Source organism: Chelonia mydas, chromosome 11 (assembly GCF_015237465.2).
Source record: "Chelonia mydas isolate rCheMyd1 chromosome 11, rCheMyd1.pri.v2, whole genome shotgun sequence".
Classification (NCBI taxonomy): Eukaryota; Metazoa; Chordata; order Testudines; family Cheloniidae; genus Chelonia; species Chelonia mydas.
The window spans coordinates 32,215,768-32,236,593 of record NC_051251.2 but is presented as its reverse complement, the minus strand read 5'-3'; the positions used below and the strand labels follow the sequence as shown (position 1 = coordinate 32,236,593).

The 20,826-nt window shown below is 38.8% G+C and overlaps 1 protein-coding gene across 39 annotated transcripts in view; it reads left to right on the top strand.

Moving 5' to 3' along the window:
* The window catches only part of BAZ2B (bromodomain adjacent to zinc finger domain 2B), a 277,531-nt gene that overhangs the window by 173,214 nt on the left and 83,491 nt on the right, over window positions 1-20,826 (top strand). For 20 of the 39 annotated variants that reach the window (XR_006284740.1, XM_037913210.2, XM_043524903.1 and 17 more), the window contains 7 exons: window positions 1,633-2,031; window positions 4,619-5,234; window positions 5,583-5,876; window positions 8,028-8,088; window positions 8,635-8,743; window positions 9,016-9,117; window positions 18,965-19,175. Coding sequence is in view for 38 of the 39 variants with exons in the window: in XM_037913210.2 (XP_037769138.1) it covers window positions 1,633-2,031; window positions 4,619-5,234; window positions 5,583-5,876; window positions 8,028-8,088; window positions 8,635-8,743; window positions 9,016-9,117; window positions 18,965-19,175 (1,792 nt within the window). In the remaining variant the exon portion in view is untranslated. The remainder of the gene's footprint in view (window positions 1-1,632; window positions 2,032-4,618; window positions 5,235-5,582; window positions 5,877-8,027; window positions 8,089-8,634; window positions 8,744-9,015; window positions 9,118-18,964; window positions 19,176-20,826) is intronic. The other 19 variants (XM_043524922.1, XM_043524912.1, XM_043524921.1 and 16 more) reach the window with 3 other exon arrangements.

Genomic DNA, 20,826 nt, shown 5'->3' with positions numbered 1-20,826 from the left:
ATTGATGTCAGTGCCTCAAAAAATATGTGGTTAGGGCTTTTAACACCAGTGGTAGGTTCCACTTAGGAAATATTGGTTTAGCCAATGTGGCTGCTCTGAGAAATCTGGATACCTGAGGGTTCTCTGTCAAGGAACCAGAAGATCCTGTGAATATGACACTGTGTTGACACCTGGCAATATTGTGGCGGGCTTCATAAAGCAAGTCCAGGATAACTGGGATACCAGGATCCTTAGGATTTTTGTTGCATTCTTAACACCATGAGCAAAACCCAGTCCAGACGGAGGAGTAGGCCTTTAATGTTGAAGCTCGGCTGGAGGAAAGTACAGTTCCAATCACTTTGGAAGATCACCTCAGTGCAAGCTAACGCTTTCCTTTCAATAACCATGTTGTGAGTTGTAAATGGTCTGGATGAAGAAATGGGCCTGGGTAAATGATGCCTGGTCTCACTGGTAGCTGCAGTGCGGGTTCCAATTTCAGTGCTATCAGATTAGAAAACCATGTCTTTTGGCCAGTGTGGCGCTACCACTATTACCTCTTCTATCTGAGCACAGAAGATCTATATCAAGTGCACCTAATTGACAAGAAGATCGGGCTCCTTGTTTGTCACTTTTCATCTGAAGTGCCAAGGGCTCAGGTATCTAAGTTATTACTAGCTAGATGGATCAAGCTATGCATCATAAAGGCATACAGTGCGTCAGGTGCTCCTGTTCCAGACTTAATCAAGGCACACTCCACACGGTCTGTGGCGATTTTGTGGCGGAAAGAGCTTGTGCTTCTACTACAAGAGATCTGCAGGGTAGTAAAGTGGTCTTCACTGGTTAACATCTTCATTAGACACTACAAAGTGGACTTAATGTCTTCTGCAGAAGCCTCCTTTGGCAGTAAGATGCTGCATGCAGGGATTCAGTAATAGCATTGCCAGTTAATTCCAAGGGCTCTTCCTTATCTCATTCTGTATTTCCTATCCCTCCCTACGTTGGTTGGCTGTTCACTGCTTCCTATCTATATCTATATCAGAATTGTGGGATAGGCTGGGCTTGCGGAATGGTAAATTTCTTACTTGATGATTTCCTTTCTGCTACAGTGTCTCCCACAGTTCTACCCTCCCTGGCTAGCTTCCAAGCCAAAGGACAATGTTTAATTTTGATAGTTATGCCTGTAGGCTATAGCCTACTGTATGTAGTTTATTGGTTGGCTTTGAAGTTATTCTTACTTATCTGATTCTGTGAAGTTTTTACTCATTTTTGGAATGAATCATCTGGCAGCAGGTCAGAGAAGGGGCATGGCTAGCACAGAGACTGTTACAGTTTTGAACTGTCTCGGAAAACTGCAGTCAGAAGCGGAATAGCCCATACATATCAGAATTTTACCACTCCATTAGGTTTATAATCAAGAATACATTTCCAAACTGATTTTTTTTGGCCTTGTTTTTATATTAAACAGTGACTTCCTATGGGGAAAAGATCAAGCAATCAAATATATTGTAAGATTATTTTAAAATAAATGTGTTACCTTGTTTTGAGGAAATCGTAGTTGCTTTATGGAGATTAATTATATAAAATGTTGTTTGTCATCTTAAATATTTAATGGGCTAGTGTAATCTATACAATTTTGTAAAATATGTTTTACAGGTGCTAATGCATAGTGGTGTAACAGACATGAAAGCAGATGGACAAAAAACACATGAAAAGTCCCAGGAAAAGAGAACACACCAGCAGATACCTCTTGTGTCTGATTCCCAGACTCCCTCGTCATTCCAATCCCAGCAGAAGCAGCCTCAGGTTTTGTCACAGCAGCTTCCCTTTATTTTCCAAAGCTCTCAGGCAAAGGAGGAATCTGTGAACAAACACACAAGTGTAATACAGTCTACGGGATTGGTGCCCAGTGTGAAACCTTTGTCTTTGGTAAATCAAGCCAAAAAGGAAACTTATTTAAAACGTATAGTTCCTTCTCCTGATCTACTGAAAGCAGGGAATAAAAATACCTCTGAAGAATCTAGCCCTTTAACCAGTGATGTAAGATCAAAACGGGTGAGTAGAAATTACTGGTTTAGCAATACTTGACTTTGTTCTACAGCCATAGTGTCTATATGCATGTCCTTCTTAACAAATTATAGCATTATGTTTCTCAAGTCCTTTGTTATAAAATCCGGGTTTTGGGGGAGAATTATATTTGTTGTTTTAAATTACACAGGACTTAATCTTGGCATATTTTAAAAAAAATCTATGTGGATTTTTGAATGATGTTTATTAATGAAGGTTATCTTTGTGGTTGAGCACTAATATCACTTTTAATGCTATCTGGTTGCCTTTTAGAACAGCTAATCTTAAACCTCAGGTAAAAGGTTTTATGTTCCTGAGTGTGTAGTGTAAATTAGCAGTGCCTTTTAGTATTCTGAAACAATAGCTTGGAAAAATCAGCTCATATCCTAACATGTTCATGAACTATCCACGGTAGTTGCTTTTCAGAAAATACTTGGTTTCAAGGTTGATTAGTTTCATACTCTGCAGACACTGGTCTCTTACAAGTCCATTGAATGTCAGTAGAATGCCAATGAAAGTGCCACACAAGGTTTACAGTAAGTCACTGTGGCCCATATTGTGCAACCAGTGCTCATGCTGGTAAGCTCTTAGGGCCAGATTTTTAAAGATATTTGGGTGCCTAGAGATGTAGATACATGCCAAGTGGGATTTTTAAAGTGTATAGGCCACTAACTTCTATTGATATCCATGGGAGTTAGATATCTAGTAGCTTTAACAAATGTCAGCCCTCATTGATATCAATAGAAGTTAGTGGCTATGGCATTTTAAAAATCCCACTAGTTACTTATCTATATTTTTAGGTCCTGAATACCTTTAAAAAATCTGGCCCTTAGGTCCATGAGTAGCCATTGATTCCAGTGAGACTATTTGTGTGAATGCTCACCAGTGTAATGGGGGGAAGCCATAACTTAGCACTAAGACAGCAATGCAAGAATAATGTAGTGTGTTAGCGTTAGTCTCACCTGAAATCATTGCCCTAAACTAATGGGGGCTATGACATGGATATTTTCTGAAGGCAGCCCATAAAATGTTTGGCTCTCTTGGGAGTAGTCTCCAGTCCTTAATCATTGGGTTGGATTTTTGCATTGGGGGACCCTTGAAAAATTAGCAAAGGCAAAAACTTGGGAGATTCTTCAAGCTCCAGTAGGGCTTTCAAACATTGACCTATGGGGGAAGGGGGAAAGGACCGTGATACTAATAATAAAACAATAGAAACTCATGTTTTAAGGCAATGTTTAAGGTTTGACATCCACTAAGGGCAAGTTTACATTTAAAATGCTGCACTGGCACAGCTGCAGCGCTTTAATGAAGACGCTCTATGCCAAAGGGAGAAGAGCTCTCCCATTTGCATAGTTAATCCACCTCCCCGAGAGGCAGTACATATGTTAGCGGGAGAAGCTTTCCCGCCTACAAAGAACTGTCTACAGGGAGGGTTAGGTCGGTATAACTACATCATTCAGGGGTGTGGATTTTTCATGCTCCCCCCAAGCAGTGTTATGTCAATATAGGCCTGTCGTTTAGACCAGGCTGAAGAAAAGTGAGGCAATATTTTTTTCGTATCTTCTATCTTGGCATCTCAGAATTCTGAGGAGTCTGAAATACTATAATATCTTATAATATCTTAAAAAAAAAAAAGACGCTAAAGACAGTCTAAGTGCATCTGGAAGGACTTCAGTTTGCTGGATTATGAAGGTTATAAACTTCCCGATTTGTTGCATCCCTGATAAGGATTTAATTCTAGTTAAAATGGATGGAATGGGATTCCCTTTGGAGCCTGTCAGTCCCGCTCCATGCACTCCAAAAGGGTTGTTGTTGAGTGACTTCAAGAGCATCTTTGTTTCCCTAATTAAGGGGTAATTATGCTGCCTTTGAGCATTTTCAGCCACTGCTCATCTCTATAACAACAACCTGGTGTTCTAGCATAACACTTTTGCAATGATCCCAGTGGTTCAACATATTTTTATTGATTCCTGTGTCAAATTTTGCTATTCCAGCCGTCTTCTTTCAATCTCCTGTTATTTTTAGTAGCCATTATTATTTTGTATTCTGTGTTATATTTATTGTTTAAGATTTATGAATTGCCTAACAATTTGATTTGCATCCACTTGTATGACTTTTACTGGGTGTCAATAAGAAAACCAGGATTTTTTCTTTAATTGCTATGGAAATCTTATAAACGCTACATTGAGCATGTCCTGTTTCATGTAATTTTTTTTCCTATTGACTTGTTTTCATAAGAGGTAAACTCTCAGTTTCTAGTTATAACTGTAGCAGGTGATAAGAGTGAAAATAGCTCTCCAGACTGAAGTAGAAGCTTCAAAAGCTTGCACCAATACTCCCATCAGCTTAATATCTTGACTCCCTGGGTCAGCCATCTTTCTTTATTTGATTTATCATGAAAAATCTAGGGAGAGTCTAGACTTGATACCTGGTCATCTACCCAGCTCTCGAGCTACCTACCCTCCCACCTACTAAAACTGCTTTTTGTGGATGCAAATGATGAGGGCTAAACAAATATAATTTTCCCTGTGAGATGCAGTCTTTTTTTTATTTTGTTGCCTCTCTGTTTCTACAGGAACAGTATAAACAGACATTCCCAGCACAATTAAAGAAACAAGAATCATCTAAGAACCTGAAGAAGATTATCACAGCTTTGTCAAGTCCAAAACCAAGCTCTAGTTTACCAGCTCATCAGAAACACACGTCTCTAGAAAACAATCATTCTAATCCATTCTTGACAAATGCACTTTTAAGTAATCACCAACCCAATGGAGTAATTCAGAGTGTTATCCAGGAAGCACCTCTAGCACTTACAACCAAATCCAAATCCCAGCCCAAGATAAATGAAAACATAGCTACTTCTAGCAGTGCCCCTTTTTCTTCACTAGGAAATGTAAGTACATGTGGGAAAAAAACACCTGGTAACAGGACACCTGTTATGCCCTCTACCTCTCCTGTGTTACCTGGTCTGGGAAAGGAAAAAGCAGTCAGCAATAATGCAATAACAGCAGTGAAAACACAGCACCGCCTTCATTCTTCAAAATCTTTAGTGGAACAATTTAGAGGAACAGATTCTGACATTCCAAGTAGCAAAGACTCTGATGACTCAAATGAAGAGGATGATGATGACGATGATGATGAAGACGATGATGAAGATGAAGATGATGAGGATTCTGATGATAGTCAATCAGGTTATTATTTGACTTTTCTATATAAAAAAAATTAAAGATTTTATTCTAAATTTTTTATGAAGAAACACATCTCCCACAACTCCTTGAGTTACTTTGTTCTGTACTGCTTCCAGTCATGTCAACGGCTGGGTAAATTCACGATGATCTTGTAATGATACTAAAAGGCTTCCAGTCATGTCAACGGCTGGGTAAATTCACGATGATCTTGTAAATGATACTAAAACATTTGTTAATTAATGTATCCACAGACTTGAGGAATGCTAGAATGACAAAAAGCTACAATGAACAATTCTCAGTGTGCTGTTGGTTGTCCAGTTGTAACCTGTACTTGTTACTGTTTTCCCACAGAGTCTGACAGTAATTCAGAGTCAGATACAGAAGGGTCTGAAGATGATGATGAGGATGACAAAGATCAAGATGAATCTGATACTGATACTGAGGGAGAGAAAATGCCACTGAAACTGAATAAAACGACTTCCTCTCTGAAAAGCTCTTCCATCAGTCTCACAGCTCACTCTACACCACTTAATCTCCAAGTAGTAAAGACTCCAAGCTCTGCTCCTGCTGCCTTATGTCCTGAATCCCAGTCACCAGTTTTTCTTGGGACACCTTCTTCTACACTTACTCCAAGTACACACTGTGGTATCTTACTGTCTTTTATATAACAAAGTGTAGTGTCTGAGAAATGTGTCTCGTAAATGTATTTCAAAAAGTGTAATCAAGATAACAGTGTCCATAATGCACAATGTTGCAATTGGATACTGATCTTCCTCTCCTTTGCCTGACCCATAGAGGTACTGATCACCTGCAACTTCCACTGAAGTCAAACAGAGTTGTGGGTACTAAGCACCTTTCAGGACCAGGACCTGAATGCTAAGGTCAATTCATATGATATTTATATGGCATTTATATTCAAAACATCTGGGGTGATCATTACTCTCTGTAAGCATTCTGGGAGGCAGTGTGACAACTGGTGGATAGAGCACTAGACTGGGGCTCAGGGTGTCTGGGTTCTGTTCTGAACTTCAGACAAATCACTTCATCTCCCTGTGCCTCACATTCTCCATCTGTAGAATGGAAATAATGATACTGATCTCCTTTCTAAAGTACTTTGAGATCTGCGGTACAAGACCTAGGCAGTAGTATTTTTCTGTTCCCGTTACAGTAGAACCTTGCCAATCTACATACTGTAAACTGCACCAAAAACTGCCCATCTCACCACTCTTCACAACAGGAGTATTGACTGTAGTGACTTGTAGTATTACAAGTTTCATTATTTTTGCAAAATTCACAATAGATCATTTATTAATACATTTATGACACACTTTTAAATAAGTAAATTTTAAGTACACTTGGTGTTGTATTACCTTTAACTTTTTTTTGCGTAAATGGTCATTCCCTTACTTGCTAATTCATAATATTCAATAATTATCACAATGAGTCTCTTGGCTGCTAATTAGCAAAGTGCTACATACGTCTCATGAAAATACATGTTTTTGTTTTGTTTTTTTTTAAATAAGGACGTTGAATCAGAAACCAGTTTATCCTAATATTTAGAGTGCAGTGAAATAAGAGTTGCTTGCTTAACCATTAACGAAAAGTTGTTTGCTATTATGCAAGACTGGCTTTGAAATGACGTATTTTTATTTTTCTCTTTCAGTTAGATGCAAGCTTATTGGTTTTATAGTTTATAAAGATTTACTGTATCTTATGAATAACCTGAATTCTGATCCCCTGAAGTTTATATTGCTCTTCAGCAGTCTGATTGGCTGGCACTAGTTTTATTTAATAACATAAGTTTACACACAGTGCAAAAAATTGGCATGTCCATGTTTGTCTATATTTTGTTTATATATGGAGCTGATATACGTTTTATGTTAAATGTTTTCTTTAGTATATGGTATAATGCTTTCTGCCTACTCAGATCCACCATTCTGGAATCAAAGGTTATTTTTTGTCCATCATATCATTAGTCAGTCACCTAAAAAGATGTGTTTCACCTTGCTTTCCTGTATCCAGTCTCCACTGCTCCTCTGTCTTTAGTTTACTTGCATCAAAAGTGCACACTCTTAGAAAGCAGTGTCCATGTATTTATTTTTTTGCCCAAAGCTGGTACTCAGTGAGAAAGGACATATGAAATAAATGTAAATAATACTATAAATACTTTAGTTTCTGATAAATTTGACATCTCTTCATTGCAAGGATGCCCACTTTTCATTGCATACTGCAGAGGAGGTACAGTAGAACCTCAGAGCTATGAACACCTTGGGAGTGGAGGTTGTTTGTAACTAAAATGTTCGAAACTCTGGAAAAGAAAGTTATGGTTGTTCTTCAAAAGTTTACAGCTGAACACTAACTTAATACAGCTTTAAAACTTTACCGTGCAGAAGAAAAATGCTGCTTTCCCTTTATTTTTATTAGTAGTTTACATTTAGCACAGTACTGTACTATATTTGCTCTATTTGTGTGTGTGTCTGTGTCTGCTGCTGTCCAGTTGTGTACTTTCAGTTCCAAAAGAGGTGTGTGTAGTTGACTGGTCAGTTCGTAACTCTGGTGTTCATAACTCTGAGGTTCTACTGTACTCACATCTCAGAAGTCTTTGACTGGAGAGAGTCTAGTGGAAAAAGTAGCGGGTACAAATTTCCATTCAGTTGATGTGGTCGTATACATGATGGATAAAATGCAGTTGCTCTTCTGGTTTGGGGATCTGAGTAATGGAATACACGTTTTCAGTAAACTGGTTCTCTGTCATCTCATTGCGTTCCAATGTTAATCAATTAAACTCTATTTAAGGTACTTCAAAAAGGCGAAGAGTAACAGACGAACGAGAGTTGCGTATTCCTTTAGAGTATGGGTATGTTTTATATTTACTTGAACGGCATTTGGGAAGCGATTGCATATAGTGTCTCATAAAGTGAATGGTCATTTGTTTTAAAAAAGGGCATTGTAGTATTTGACATAGAATTTTCAAAGGGACTCTCAGACTTAAGCACTCCTATGACTTGCAGTGACACTTTCTGTTTCCTTTGAAAGTTCCAGCCTTCCTATGTACTGTCTCTCAATTACTTCCAAAACAAATTTGCTTATTTGCAAATGTAAAGAAGTGTTGCTTAATTGTTTTGCAACTGAAAATTCATTAGTAGTTCTGTTAACAATTCATGAGCCAGAATAGAATCTGCTCACTTTCCCAGAACTTTGTGTGCACTACAATGCTAAAATGTATAAAAAAAAAAATTTGATAACGTAACCTAATACAATGCCATTTTTGCCTGGTCACATTTCTGCCTTAATCACTTTATATATTTGTCTCTTGACTTTAATGTAAAATTAATAAATTGATGTTTATAAATTAGTTCAAGAAATGAGTGTTAACACACACCTATATTTACTATTACTACAGCTGGCAAAGAGAAACACGAATAAGGAATTTTGGTGGTCGTCTTCAAGGAGAAGTAGCATATTATGCACCATGTGGAAAGAAACTGAGACAGTATCCTGAAGTGGTAAAGGTACATACTTTTTTTTCAGTTTGTATGCATTCTGGTACCATAAAGCATGTATACAATAAAAAAGTGCACTTCTTCCTCAAATAAAGTTCCTTGATACGAAATGTCTTGTGACGTGAGGCTAATGTACCTTAACCTGTTTCTAAATTGACCTCCTATAGAGGCATATCCCTTGATAGAATGCGCAAAACATTTGACTCCTGACGTTAGCTGTACATCAAAGCTGGGTTGTAATTATTTAAAACCTGAAGTGGAAAAATATGTGATTTTTTCAGTATCTCAGCAGAAATGGAATAATGGATATCTCAAGGGACAATTTCAGCTTCAGTGCAAAAATAGGAGTGGGTGACTTCTATGAAGCCAGAGATGGACCGCAGGTATCCACTTTTTAAAAAGTAAAGTCTTTGATCCAAGGAGTAGTAACATAAATCTAGGTGAAATAATTTTTACTACACTCTGGAGCATTGCCTGTTGTTAGTGAATTCATTCTTACAGTCATACATAGTACTTTACAGTAGCTTTTGTTGAGAGTTGAGGGTCTGATCCTAGGAGGTACTGAAAATCTACAACTCTCATTGACTTCCTCAGGTCTCAGGTGCTCAGTATGTCCCAAGATCAGCTCTGAAATGATAGTTTTCTAGTTAAGAAGGAGCTTTGAGCTAAGTATTTTATAAGAGAACACGTTCAGATATTTCTTAGAGTAGAAATTTTTTCTTTTTATGTTATACGAACTCCATATCTGTAGAAGTTCTGTTTATGTGTGTATCATGTCTCCTTTGTATTTTCATCCGTCTAGGGCAGGGGTGGCCAACCTGACCCTGAGAAGGAGCCAGAATTTACCAATGTACTTTGCCAAAGAGCCACATAATACGTCAGCAGCCCCCATCAGCTCCCCCACCCCGCTCCCAGCGCCTCCCACCCACCGGCAGCCCTGTGGCTCAGCACCTCCCCCTCCCTCCCCGCACCTCCCGATCACCTGTTTCGTGGCGTGCAGGAGGCTCTGGGGGGAGAGGGGGAGGAGCGAGGGCATGGCAGATTCAGGGGAGGGCGCGGGAAGGGGTGGAGGGGGGCAGGGCCTGTGGCAGAGCCAGGGGTTGAGCAGTGAGCGCCCCTCAGCACATTGGAAAGTTGGCACCTGTAGCTCCAGCCCCGGAGTCGGTACTTATACAAGGAGCCACATATTAACTTCTGAAGAACCACATGTGGCTCCGGAGCCACAGATTGGACATCCCTGGTCTAGGGTATCTAAAATACATACTTAAAACACAGGTATTTACTATGTAGAGAATACAGTATTAGCTTTTCTGAAGGATCCAGTTTTTATGCACAGTTGTATGAACAAACAATCTACTTGAGTGTGGCAGAACTCTGCTTTGCTTTATGTGGATAAAGTAGCCACTTCACAGAAGAATAAATTATGATTGAACTGTGCGACGCCACCATCTATTTTGTCCAGCTTAAGGACTTTCATTTTTTCTTGTGATCTCATGTCAGTGAATATATTTATTTATTGTTAAAGATAACTCTTCCCTGTATGTCACCACATGAATGTGGACAGACATCAGGAAAATGTGCTCAACAATTCCTGGAATTTCAAAACACCTTGCCTAGGCAGTTGAATCCCTGTAGGAGTATACATCAATCTACAAAACCTGCATAAATGTTTGTAATAAAACTGAAGCAATGTCAAATTGCTCACTTTGGGGTGGCGTTGGCTGACTTCTGGCCCCTTGAGGAAGTTGATGTTGTAGGCCCCATGTACATCAGCCACTGTAAACCCAGGGTTGAATAAGTCAGGATCAATAAATCATGTAGGTATGTACCTCGCTATTGAACCTCAGATTTAAGTAGCTACTAGTTTCCTGGACATCAGGTCAACCCCTCTTTTTTTCTTTTTCTTGTCTGTCTATTATATTCTTCCCATCTCACATGTCCCCAGCCTTAGTTACTTCTTTCCACCCCTCTTACTTTATATCTAGTGGGATGTACTGCACTCCCTGCCCTCCTTTGGGACTGCAAAACTTCAGAAAGGAGGAACTGAGGAAGGGCCACAGTTCAATCACAAGGCTGGGTAATGAATTATCCCAAACCTCTTCTAAATATCATTCAAAAATTCCAGTTTTTATTGCTTCTGCTACATTCTGCTCAGGTCAAAGCAGTTTTACTAGGAGAAAGAAGAATGTCATGAAAGGGGAGGCTAAAACAGAACAAGTAGGTATAAGCAAATACTACTGTTTGGGATGGTGGTATAGGTGGCCTCAGCACTATTATCACACCCAGATCACACCTTCCCATAATACACTGTTAAAAGACATTGAGATTTCCAGTGGTCTCAGATTACACATGTACATTCTTATGGCTGGATTGTCCCCAATTTATAACAGGTGGGCAAGGGGATGGGGCCACAAAAGACCTCCTGCCTTGTGCACCCTTACAGGTAAAATGCTAAATACTATTGGGTATGCAAACACTGCTCTCTTCTAGCTCCACTGCTGGTTGGTCTAGAAGAGCTGGGACCTGGCCTTATCTTTCCTCCATACCTTATAGCAGAAATGGTAGGGTGCTGGGAAGGAGCACACACTTTACCACATGGGAGGATGGCAGAACAGGCTCTGCAATGTGCATGTCTCAGGAACTTCAAGAGAAGTTGTGGTTCATTCATCCAGATTTCTTTCTAAAGTGTACCGCTAAATCATTGCTCCTCCCCGCCCCACAACCCCTTGCTTCCAGTGTAGAAGCTAAACTGTGATGCTTGATATGTAACTAGATAATGCGCACTGACTTAGTCAAAGACCAAATCCTGACAAGAAAACAGGAAGAATTTGCAGATTCCTCAGATTGAAACTCAAAGCTGCTACCTTCATCTTGGGTGGAGGAGGGAGCCATTTCAGAATCTTGGAAAGCCCTAGCAATATCTGCCTTCTGGAGATATTAGACTAATAGTGGATCTGTACAGGATGTTTGTCTTTGGAGAACAATAATTATAGGTAAGTAATTTTATCCTTTAGTCACTAGGGAGATGCTTTTTTTTATTATAACATAGGTGTGCTTGGGATAACATCTTTGGTGAGAGTAATGTTTGTTCCCAGTAGCTACATTGTCATACATAATCATTCAAGTTATTGTAGTATATTTTCAAATGCTTACACTGTGTGTGTGCGCATGTGTGTGTACACACTATATGTATGTTGTGTTATATATGTCTATATATGTTTATGCTTACAAGCCCAGATCCTACTTCTATTTTATTCTATACCTATTAGTACTTACAAAGCATGATCCTAATATATTCGGTGTGTGATGTGATTCCAGAATGTCTATTCTGTGTCACTACCACCATTTTTCTTATAATTTATCTGTGTTGAAGGTGACTTGTGAGTGTTGTGTTACCTAACTTTAAAGTACACCAATCAGCATTGGATACCACAGACTAATCTGATCCATTTCAAACTAAGGTCATGAGCACTTGCACTCTCCAGACATAACTGGCATGTGAATCTTATATTTACGTTTTTTCTTGATTTTTATCTGAAATACCATTAAAACTGCAAACATTTTAAATAGTAAATCTAGATTTTTTTTTAACTAGAGGCTTAGGTTGTCTCTCAAAATCTCTTAGCCAATTTGTTTTCATATCTATTTTTTTTAATGACAAAAATAAACTTAAGCATTCCTCATTGGCATTTTTATTACATGTGGCATCAGCCCAGCTTTTCAATCAGGTAATTTTTAGTGTCTATATTTTTGTTTTTCTACTCTAATCCATATATTTTTTAAAATATGGAGTTAAAGAGAACATATTGCCTAAAAACCTAGTATGATTAAGAAGCTCTAAAATTATATTTATACTTCATGAATCAGATTTTGATTCATTAGTCATGTAAACATTTGAACTAAACTGATAACAGCTAACAAAGCATTTACAGTAAGTCAACCAAAAAATTAAGCTAGTACTTAATGAAAATGGTATCTGTATGTACGTTACTGAAATTTAGTGTCCTGTTGTAATACTGAAAGTGCCAATAATTTATCTATATCTTATTGGTATAGAAAATTATCAGTTTTATTCCAGAAATTTGCTCATCAAATAGTTTTTTTTCCTGCTGATTCCATCTCCTCCACTTTTTATGGTTTGGGGGCTTTTACTGCTACTTTTCCTGTTCTTCTCTCTGCCTTTCTTTGCAATCTGTGGCGTATCATAATCCAGGTTATTGTATCAGTCTCATCTGATTGTGAGCACTGCAAAATTCAAATTGAAAGATGGAAAAAGATGCATGGAAAACTATTTATGGTTTTGATCCTGCACTCACTGAAATCAGCAGAATTCTTGCCAGTGACTTCATTGTGTTATATTTTCTGAAGTTTTTCTTTATATGAAAAATAGTTTGTTTTACAAGGTGATTTGGAGGTATTTTTATGCTCAGAAGCACCATATCAAAAGCAAATTTGGAATAAATGATAACTTCAGGTAACCATACTGTAAAATTCAGAACATAGTTTGTTGAGTTGTAGACAGTAGAACATTCCAATCTAAATTTTCCAGGTTGAAATCCACCTGGATTTTCCTACTGCATTGACAGTGGCATTTCTTAATGCTTTTCGGTACAATGAATTTTAAAAAAGAATTTGAAAGCATGATAATCTCCTAAAGTTTCTTTTAGTTCAATCAGAGATTTTTTTCGTAATTGAAAACAAAGAATAGTTGAGGTACATAATAAAGGATTTCTATATTATGAAAGGAACTGATATAGTTGTCATTTACAGTATATTTTTAGACTGGTACCAATTTTCTAAAAAAAGGGGTACATAACTCCTAGTTTTCTAGTTTAGGATTAACAGGGACTTGAGCCAAGCTATTTCATGAAAATATTAATTGATATATGGAATAAGTTATAGAGGTAAGTAACTGAAATATATAATATTAAGGATAGAAACCATCATTCATCCTTATTTGTGGAATCTCTATCTTCTTGCCATAATTAAGGAATTAAAAATGCCTTTATGTTTTTCTCTGGAAAAAGAAGGAAAGGGTAGCAAAAAAGTGGGATTAAGATTTGTTTTTAAAATGTAAACTTGTTGGGTTGGAGGAACTTTTTTTTCTTTGAGTGCTAGTCCAGATACATACTCCACAGTTGGTGAGCGCACATCTCATGTATATGCGTTAGAGAATTGTCTAATCGGCAATATCTATGGAGTGGGTTGACACATAGGACCTTCCTCTCCATGTGTATTACACAAGGGTATAAAGAGCAGAGCTATTTTGCTATGCCTCAGTTCCTTTTGTACTGGTCATGGTATATGTCAGAGCAACTCTCTTAAAATTTACCTCCACTTTGGCTAGTTAGTGTTGAGTTTAGTCACATAGCTGCACATGGAAGCCACAGGGGGAGGGAAGCCCTTCCCCAAGCTTGCAGGTGGTGTGGGACACTGTGCTCAAGCACAGCAATTCCCCAGGCTTAAGAACTGCTCATTGTGCGAAGCAGTTGTGTTTCTGAATGATGGACACATGAGGTATCTGTTTTTTGTCTCCAGAAGGACATACTTCAGGGTGCTGTGAAATCTGCAGGTCCTTCTTGAAGTGGACCCAGCACTCAAGGGAGGCATGCCTGAGGCTTTTCTCATGGAGCAGGCAATGAGGTTGGACTCCAACTCCAGATTCTAGGCATCTAGGCCCGCGGGGGAACAAAGATTGTTGAAATCGGCCCCAGTGTAGACTTTAAAACTGTCTGAAGCTGCCTTGTCTGGAAGACATACAGGATAAGTCTACACAGCAACTAGACACCAGTGACTGGCTCGTGCTAGCTGACTTGGGCTCGCAGGGCATGGGCTGCATGACTGTTTCATTGCTGTGTAGGTGTCTGGGCTTGGGCTGGAACCCGGGCTCTAGGACCCTGCTAGGTGAGTGGGTCAGATACAGGGCAGACTTGGAGTGGAAGCCTTCGAGGAAGAAGAGGCTGAGATCACCCTCCCCGATCCAAAGTAAAGGCCACATAAAACTACCAGCCTGTTGGACACCAAGGGTGCCTCAAAACTTAGAAAAAGTTCCCTGAGTACCAGAGCCTGCATCCCCCCACCCCAAGTTGTCACAGCTGTATAAGCCTTCTTGGTACCAAGAACTCAGAGTGGTCACTAGCTACTTCAGTACCTGGTAAAAGTTTGATTTTGGTACAGGCCATCCTGATGCTTTCAGCGTGCTTTCAGGTACCTTCGCAGTCATGCCACACCAACCTGTTGGGGCTCCACCACTCAGGGCCTTAGCTGCAGGCCCCAGAGATATGTGGCTATTGGAGTCACACTAACTCCTGATGCTTTCCAGATTCCTGGACCCAGTAGCCTCAATGTTTCCAGCATGCAGTCATGTTCCCCCTGCACTCATGGGACGGGCACAGTCTTTTCCAGAGCACTGCTGTCTTGTCCTCTGACTCAAGACAGCCAACAGCTGTCCCCAGCCTGATCCCAGGACTCAGCAGTCTAGATCTCTCCCAGGGAGTCAAAAGGTGTGTACCCAGGACTAAGGAGAGAGCGTGGTACCACTATGATGCAGTGTGGGGATTGCCGGTCCTTGGCACCATGGTCTCTCATGCTTTTTGATTTTGGAATGTAGAGCAGGTGGTCCCATTGTCGTACTACCTGAATCGCAGGTTAAGACTGTCACCCACGCACCTGAGGCTAGACCCATCCCTGCTGCATCCCCAGGGCCACACAGTGGCCTCAGTGCAGAGGACCCAGGATGAAGGTGGACTGACATGTTCACAAAACACTGTATGTTGGTGCAGGCTGCTAGGGACAATGCAAGATTCACATGGTCTGTGTTGCAGTCCATACTCTTGACACCTCTTAGTCGACTTGAGTGAGGGGAAACTGCTTGGGAGTCGTCACAAATATGCATACAGACTAGCACTCTAAGAAGAAAGAGGTTACACACCTTTATGGTAACTGATGTTCTTCGAGAAGCCAGGTAGCTGGGTCTGGATGACAAGGGGATGATCTCCTAGAAGCTGGGACTGGACGACATGATAACTCAATAAATTGCCTTGGTCTTTTCATTTCCTCTCAAGCATCTGGCACCAGTCACTGTCGGAAGACAGGATCCTGGGCTAGATGGATCATAAGTTTGACCCAGTATGTGTAGTCTGTATGCATATTCCACTACCTAGCTCTGTGCCTGCTACTTCAGAGTCCTGGGACCATGGATTCTCACCCTTTATGTCCCTGTGAATGATGCATGCACTACCCTTAGGGGTACCGCTGACAGGAAAATTCTCCAACTTGTGGACACTGGACATACACTCACCAACTGTGGAATGCATATACAGATTACACATCTTGAAGAACATTTGTTACTGTAAACGTAAGCAACCTCATTTTCCTGTTCCTAAAACCTCTTATGTTGTGTTACAACTGTGAAATACATACTTTGATTATATCATTCAGATTACATTTATCCACTATCTGAGAATAGATCTTCTGCTGTGTTTGTTTAAAAACAAAAAACAGTTGTATGTCTATAGATATATATGTCCTGGCTAGTGGTCTGAATGCAAGTCTGGGACCCAGGAACTCTGGTCCTGATCCTCAGTTGTGTTACAGCATCACAGGACATAGGGGGTTACTCTTGCATATGAGTCATGTCAAGGCTGGTAGGAGTGATGGGATAGAATGATTTGCACTTCAGCAATCCTCAGCTATGTAACAGCCTCAAGAGTCGATTACTAGCTAAAATAAGTTAGAGTAGCCTTGAGGCTGTTTTAACATGGACTATAGTTATGTCTCCACTGCAAAAAAAAAGGTGTGCTTTTACATTGATTTAGCTATCTTGATGTAAAATCTTAGTGGAGACAAGGCATGTAATTTTGAAGATACCACTGAAAGCTGGTACTAAACTTATGTAGGAGTCTAAATGGAATAGCCAGATTCCGTTTTTTTAATAAGCAATGGTTCCCAGAATTCAACGACGTCTAAAATGATTGAAATTTACAATGAGATTTTGGCCTGCTTTTTCCCAGTCTGTGTTTACTCATCCAACATTATTCGATACCTCAAGAAGACCTGAAAGAGATACTTCCTTTAGACTCTTGTTCTAAAACAATGTCATGTCCTGCAAATATCTCCTGTTTTGCATTCTAAAAAACTGGATAAAATAGATACAGGAGCAGAGTGTCATCTGATATAAATCAATATTCCTTTTGTTATGGTATTATGTTTATTTACACCAGTGGAAAAATCTTGTCCACAGAATCAAATGTTGCATGGAAAGGCGGAATCCATATGGCTTTTCTTACTTTTGATGATGATGGATTTTTCAAAGGTTAATGTATTTGAATGTAGTGTCCCTCAGTTTGTGGTATCTTTTGCTGGAAACAGTACAAAAGGAGAGAAAACACGAGTACAGCACAATCTGAACTACCCTTGAACCATGATTGATTTTTTTTTTCATCTGTTTCTGAATCTTGTTTTGCATTTTTTTCCCTCACTCATGAATAAGCATATGAGAAGTTGTCTACTAGGTTGCAGGTTGGTATGGACAATAAAGAGAGACAATATTTAGTCCTGTTTACATGGCTCAAAAAGACAAATAGTCTATGATAAACTACAGGGGGAGATCCCTGAGATATTAGACACCTGAAAAATAATATAGTGTGTATATATATTATAAATGGTACTCCTGCTGACAGATATTTAAGATACTACTTTGGCTCAAGTGGTACGGATACTGATTTTGGATTGAGAAGTCTTCAATCAGTTTTTAACAAAGATGGATTCTGCACTTGATGCTGGATATCAGTTAATGTATGCCTCTTGGAAGATCTGCATGCTAAGTACAGTGTGGATTCTTGTGATATCTTACTTCATAGTGGTTGGAGAGTTGAAAAATATCAGTGCAACTTCTGTTCGTAGCTGCTTTTGGATGTGAGGGTCTCATGTTATTAAAAAGTTCCTTTTACAGAATGTTCTATGAAACATTTCTTAGCATATTATGAAAGATTAGCATAAATAATTTAAACATAAATGACAAAATAAATTAACAAAACGCATTTTGTGGTTTATCATACTTGATTTTATTGTTTGTGGACTTATTAATTCACAAATTCAGTATTGCGAATCAACTGTAGTTTTTAAAAAAGTAGATGTGACTGGCTTCATAGTTGCTTTGGCAGACATTTTCAGAGTCCTTGACAAGCTTTCATTAAGTAAATGACGTGCTCCCAGAAGTAACCTTAGCTATCATTTCTTCCTATCATTCCAAAAAAATTGGAAAAGCAGTGAGAGATACCACATTTCCAAATAGATCAAGCTCAATCAAGCAAGATCAAATAGATCAAGGAACTGTTTTAATTAATAGACACAGTATGAGGTTCCCTCTTGTGTCAATTAAATGAAAGCTATCTAAAAACTAACCTCTTGGTATTATAGCAACAGGAATTTAGGTGCCATGAGAAATTAAAAAGGGTTGAATTTAGTGCTTCTTACCTTGTTCAGGAGACTGTACAATTTCCAGAGCTTTGAATTAAGGTCATAGAGCAGATTATAACTACTTGAAAACTTTTGATTAGTTTTTAATTTTAGTTGACTGACAAATTAATTTTCACAGTAGGTGAAAACTAAATTGTACTAAATAAAATCGCAAGGTAGAAATGAGTTTCTGGTTTTTCAATTTATTTATTATAAAACTGAGATATCCAACCCTCCAAAAGTAACAAGTAAAAATCACAATCCGTTCTCCTGCTTTTACTGTTTTCCTTATATTCTATAAATTTCAGAATGGTTTTTACATATAGCCTGTCAGATTTTTAAACATCACATTGATTAATGGATAAGTGCAGGCGTAGTAGTTAAATTTGAAGTTTATAGGCTAAGGGAAAATCTGTTCTTCTGCCTAATCTACTAAGTTGAGGAATGGGCTATTTAGGCAAGAGAGAACTAGAAGCAATATAGTAGTGGCACATATGTAATAACAAATGGTGTTTCACTCAGTAAATTAGCTTTGAAATCTTGTAAGTTTTAGTGGTAAATTGTAGAAATGCTTTTGATAAATCCCACAATACCTATGCAATTGCTCTGTGTCACCACAGTCATTCTAATACCAACTTTCATGTTTTTGTGTAAATATATTTACATATATAGACATATGCATTTTTGCATGTATGACCAGATCTGTGGATGTGTGTTTTTGTTTTCTTTTCACTTTTATTTATAATGGCTATGAAATATGTTAATTAAAAGGGTATGCAGTGGTGTCTTCTGAAAGAAGAGGAAGTCATTCCCCGTATCAGAGCTATGGAAGGTCGTAGAGGACGACCGCCAAATCCAGATAGACAGCGTGCTAGAGAGGAATCAAGAATGAGGCGTCGGAAAGGCCGACCTCCAAATGTTGGTAGCACTGAATTTTTAGACAACACTGATGCAAAGCTGTTAAGGAAGTTGCAAGCTCAAGGTAAGAAATTTGTTATAGTTTCCACAACCTGAAAGTAACGATGTTCCATTTTCCTAAAGGCAAGTATTATCATTTATTTCTGCTACTGTATGTCCTTGCAAGTTGCTTTTTGAAATCTTGTCAAAAGTGTGACGTGGACCTTCAGTTTAAAGCCAAGTAGATATAAACGTGCTTTAAAGAGAGGTGTAAAGGGTGTGTGTGTGTGTGTGTGTGTGTGTGTGTAAAATAAATGAATAAGCTTGGGCAATATTAACTTTATTTAAATTTATGCAATGTAATAGCGGACATCTGGGTACCACTGACAGTTTTTTTTAAAATACATACGGATATGAGAATCTGATCCGAAAAATAAGCATCAGGCATGTAACCTTCATCCCAGTGCTGTACTTCAAAATTGCATCACATTTTCCTAAAAGAAGTTAATATTCTACAAAATTCTCTTACGGCTCAGGGTTATTTTTCCTCTTGGGTTTCATGATTGATCTGGCTTATATGGTGAATGTGAACATACGCTGTCTGTTGCTGTGCTGCACAGGATTCATACATAAAATATCTAAGCCTTGACTACCTCTTTGTGAGATTCATTGTGCCTTTTCCCCCTGTGCCTGCAAAGAGCATTACACAACAAAGAGCCAGTCATTGGAGATGATTGAAATGTTCTACCTGAACAAACAGGGTGCATTTTTAAAGATACCTTTTGTAGGTAGTATTTTTTGCTTGGGGCTGGATATCAGGTAAGGTAGCTGGATCATTTTCTATCTCATTAGAGTCCACTCAGCACCCTAGTACTTGTTGCTTGTATATTGCTTTCAATCTGATAATCTCAAAGCAATTTACAAATATTAACAGCGTAAGCCTCATGACACCCCTGTGAAGTGCAAAAATAAATGCAAAAACAGATGCTAGAGAGGTTGTGTCTTGCCCATTCAGAGCCAGAATTAATCCAGATCTCCTGATTTGCACTCCGACCACTAGACCACAATGCCTCCTTTTTCAGCCCTCTACCTACAATAGCAACGTGAGAGCAAATTAGGGTGTATTTCCTCAGCAGTGACTATTTCTTCTCTAGTGACTTTATTGTATTAGTAAAAGATATCCCTCCCTGTGCCCTGTTTGCAAATTTTCCTGTTGTTTGAGATTTCATAGAGGTGTGCAGATACTACACTGAAAGAGGCCATGCAAGCAGATAGGTATTTGGAGGCACTCTCTTGTCTGCTTTTCTCCATTCTTCAGGGACAGATGATTCTCATAGCCCTGTCATGGCTACAGGAGGTTCTTTATATTTAGTATTGGACCTATTATACCTGTTAATGTCCACCTTGGCTTCCTTTTCCCCACTCAGGTTCTCAAGCATCGAGAGTAATATCGATTTCAACCTGATGTCTTGTGATCTCAATCTTTCAGAATCTTTACTAATTAATAATGGTATAGACTAGGAACTGCTAGTCCAATCAGATGTATTTTGGCACTCTCCCTATCAACTGTTCTGTGTCTCCATGTATTTGGATATGTCAGGCTATCTAAAAGAAAAAAGTGTTTTTAATAGGGGGGTTCCAGGCTCATTTCATGGGTGGCATCCAGAGTTTTTCTTAAGCATATACCAATTCTGAGAATTGGCCATACATTTACTTACTTGAAGACTTTGTCGGAC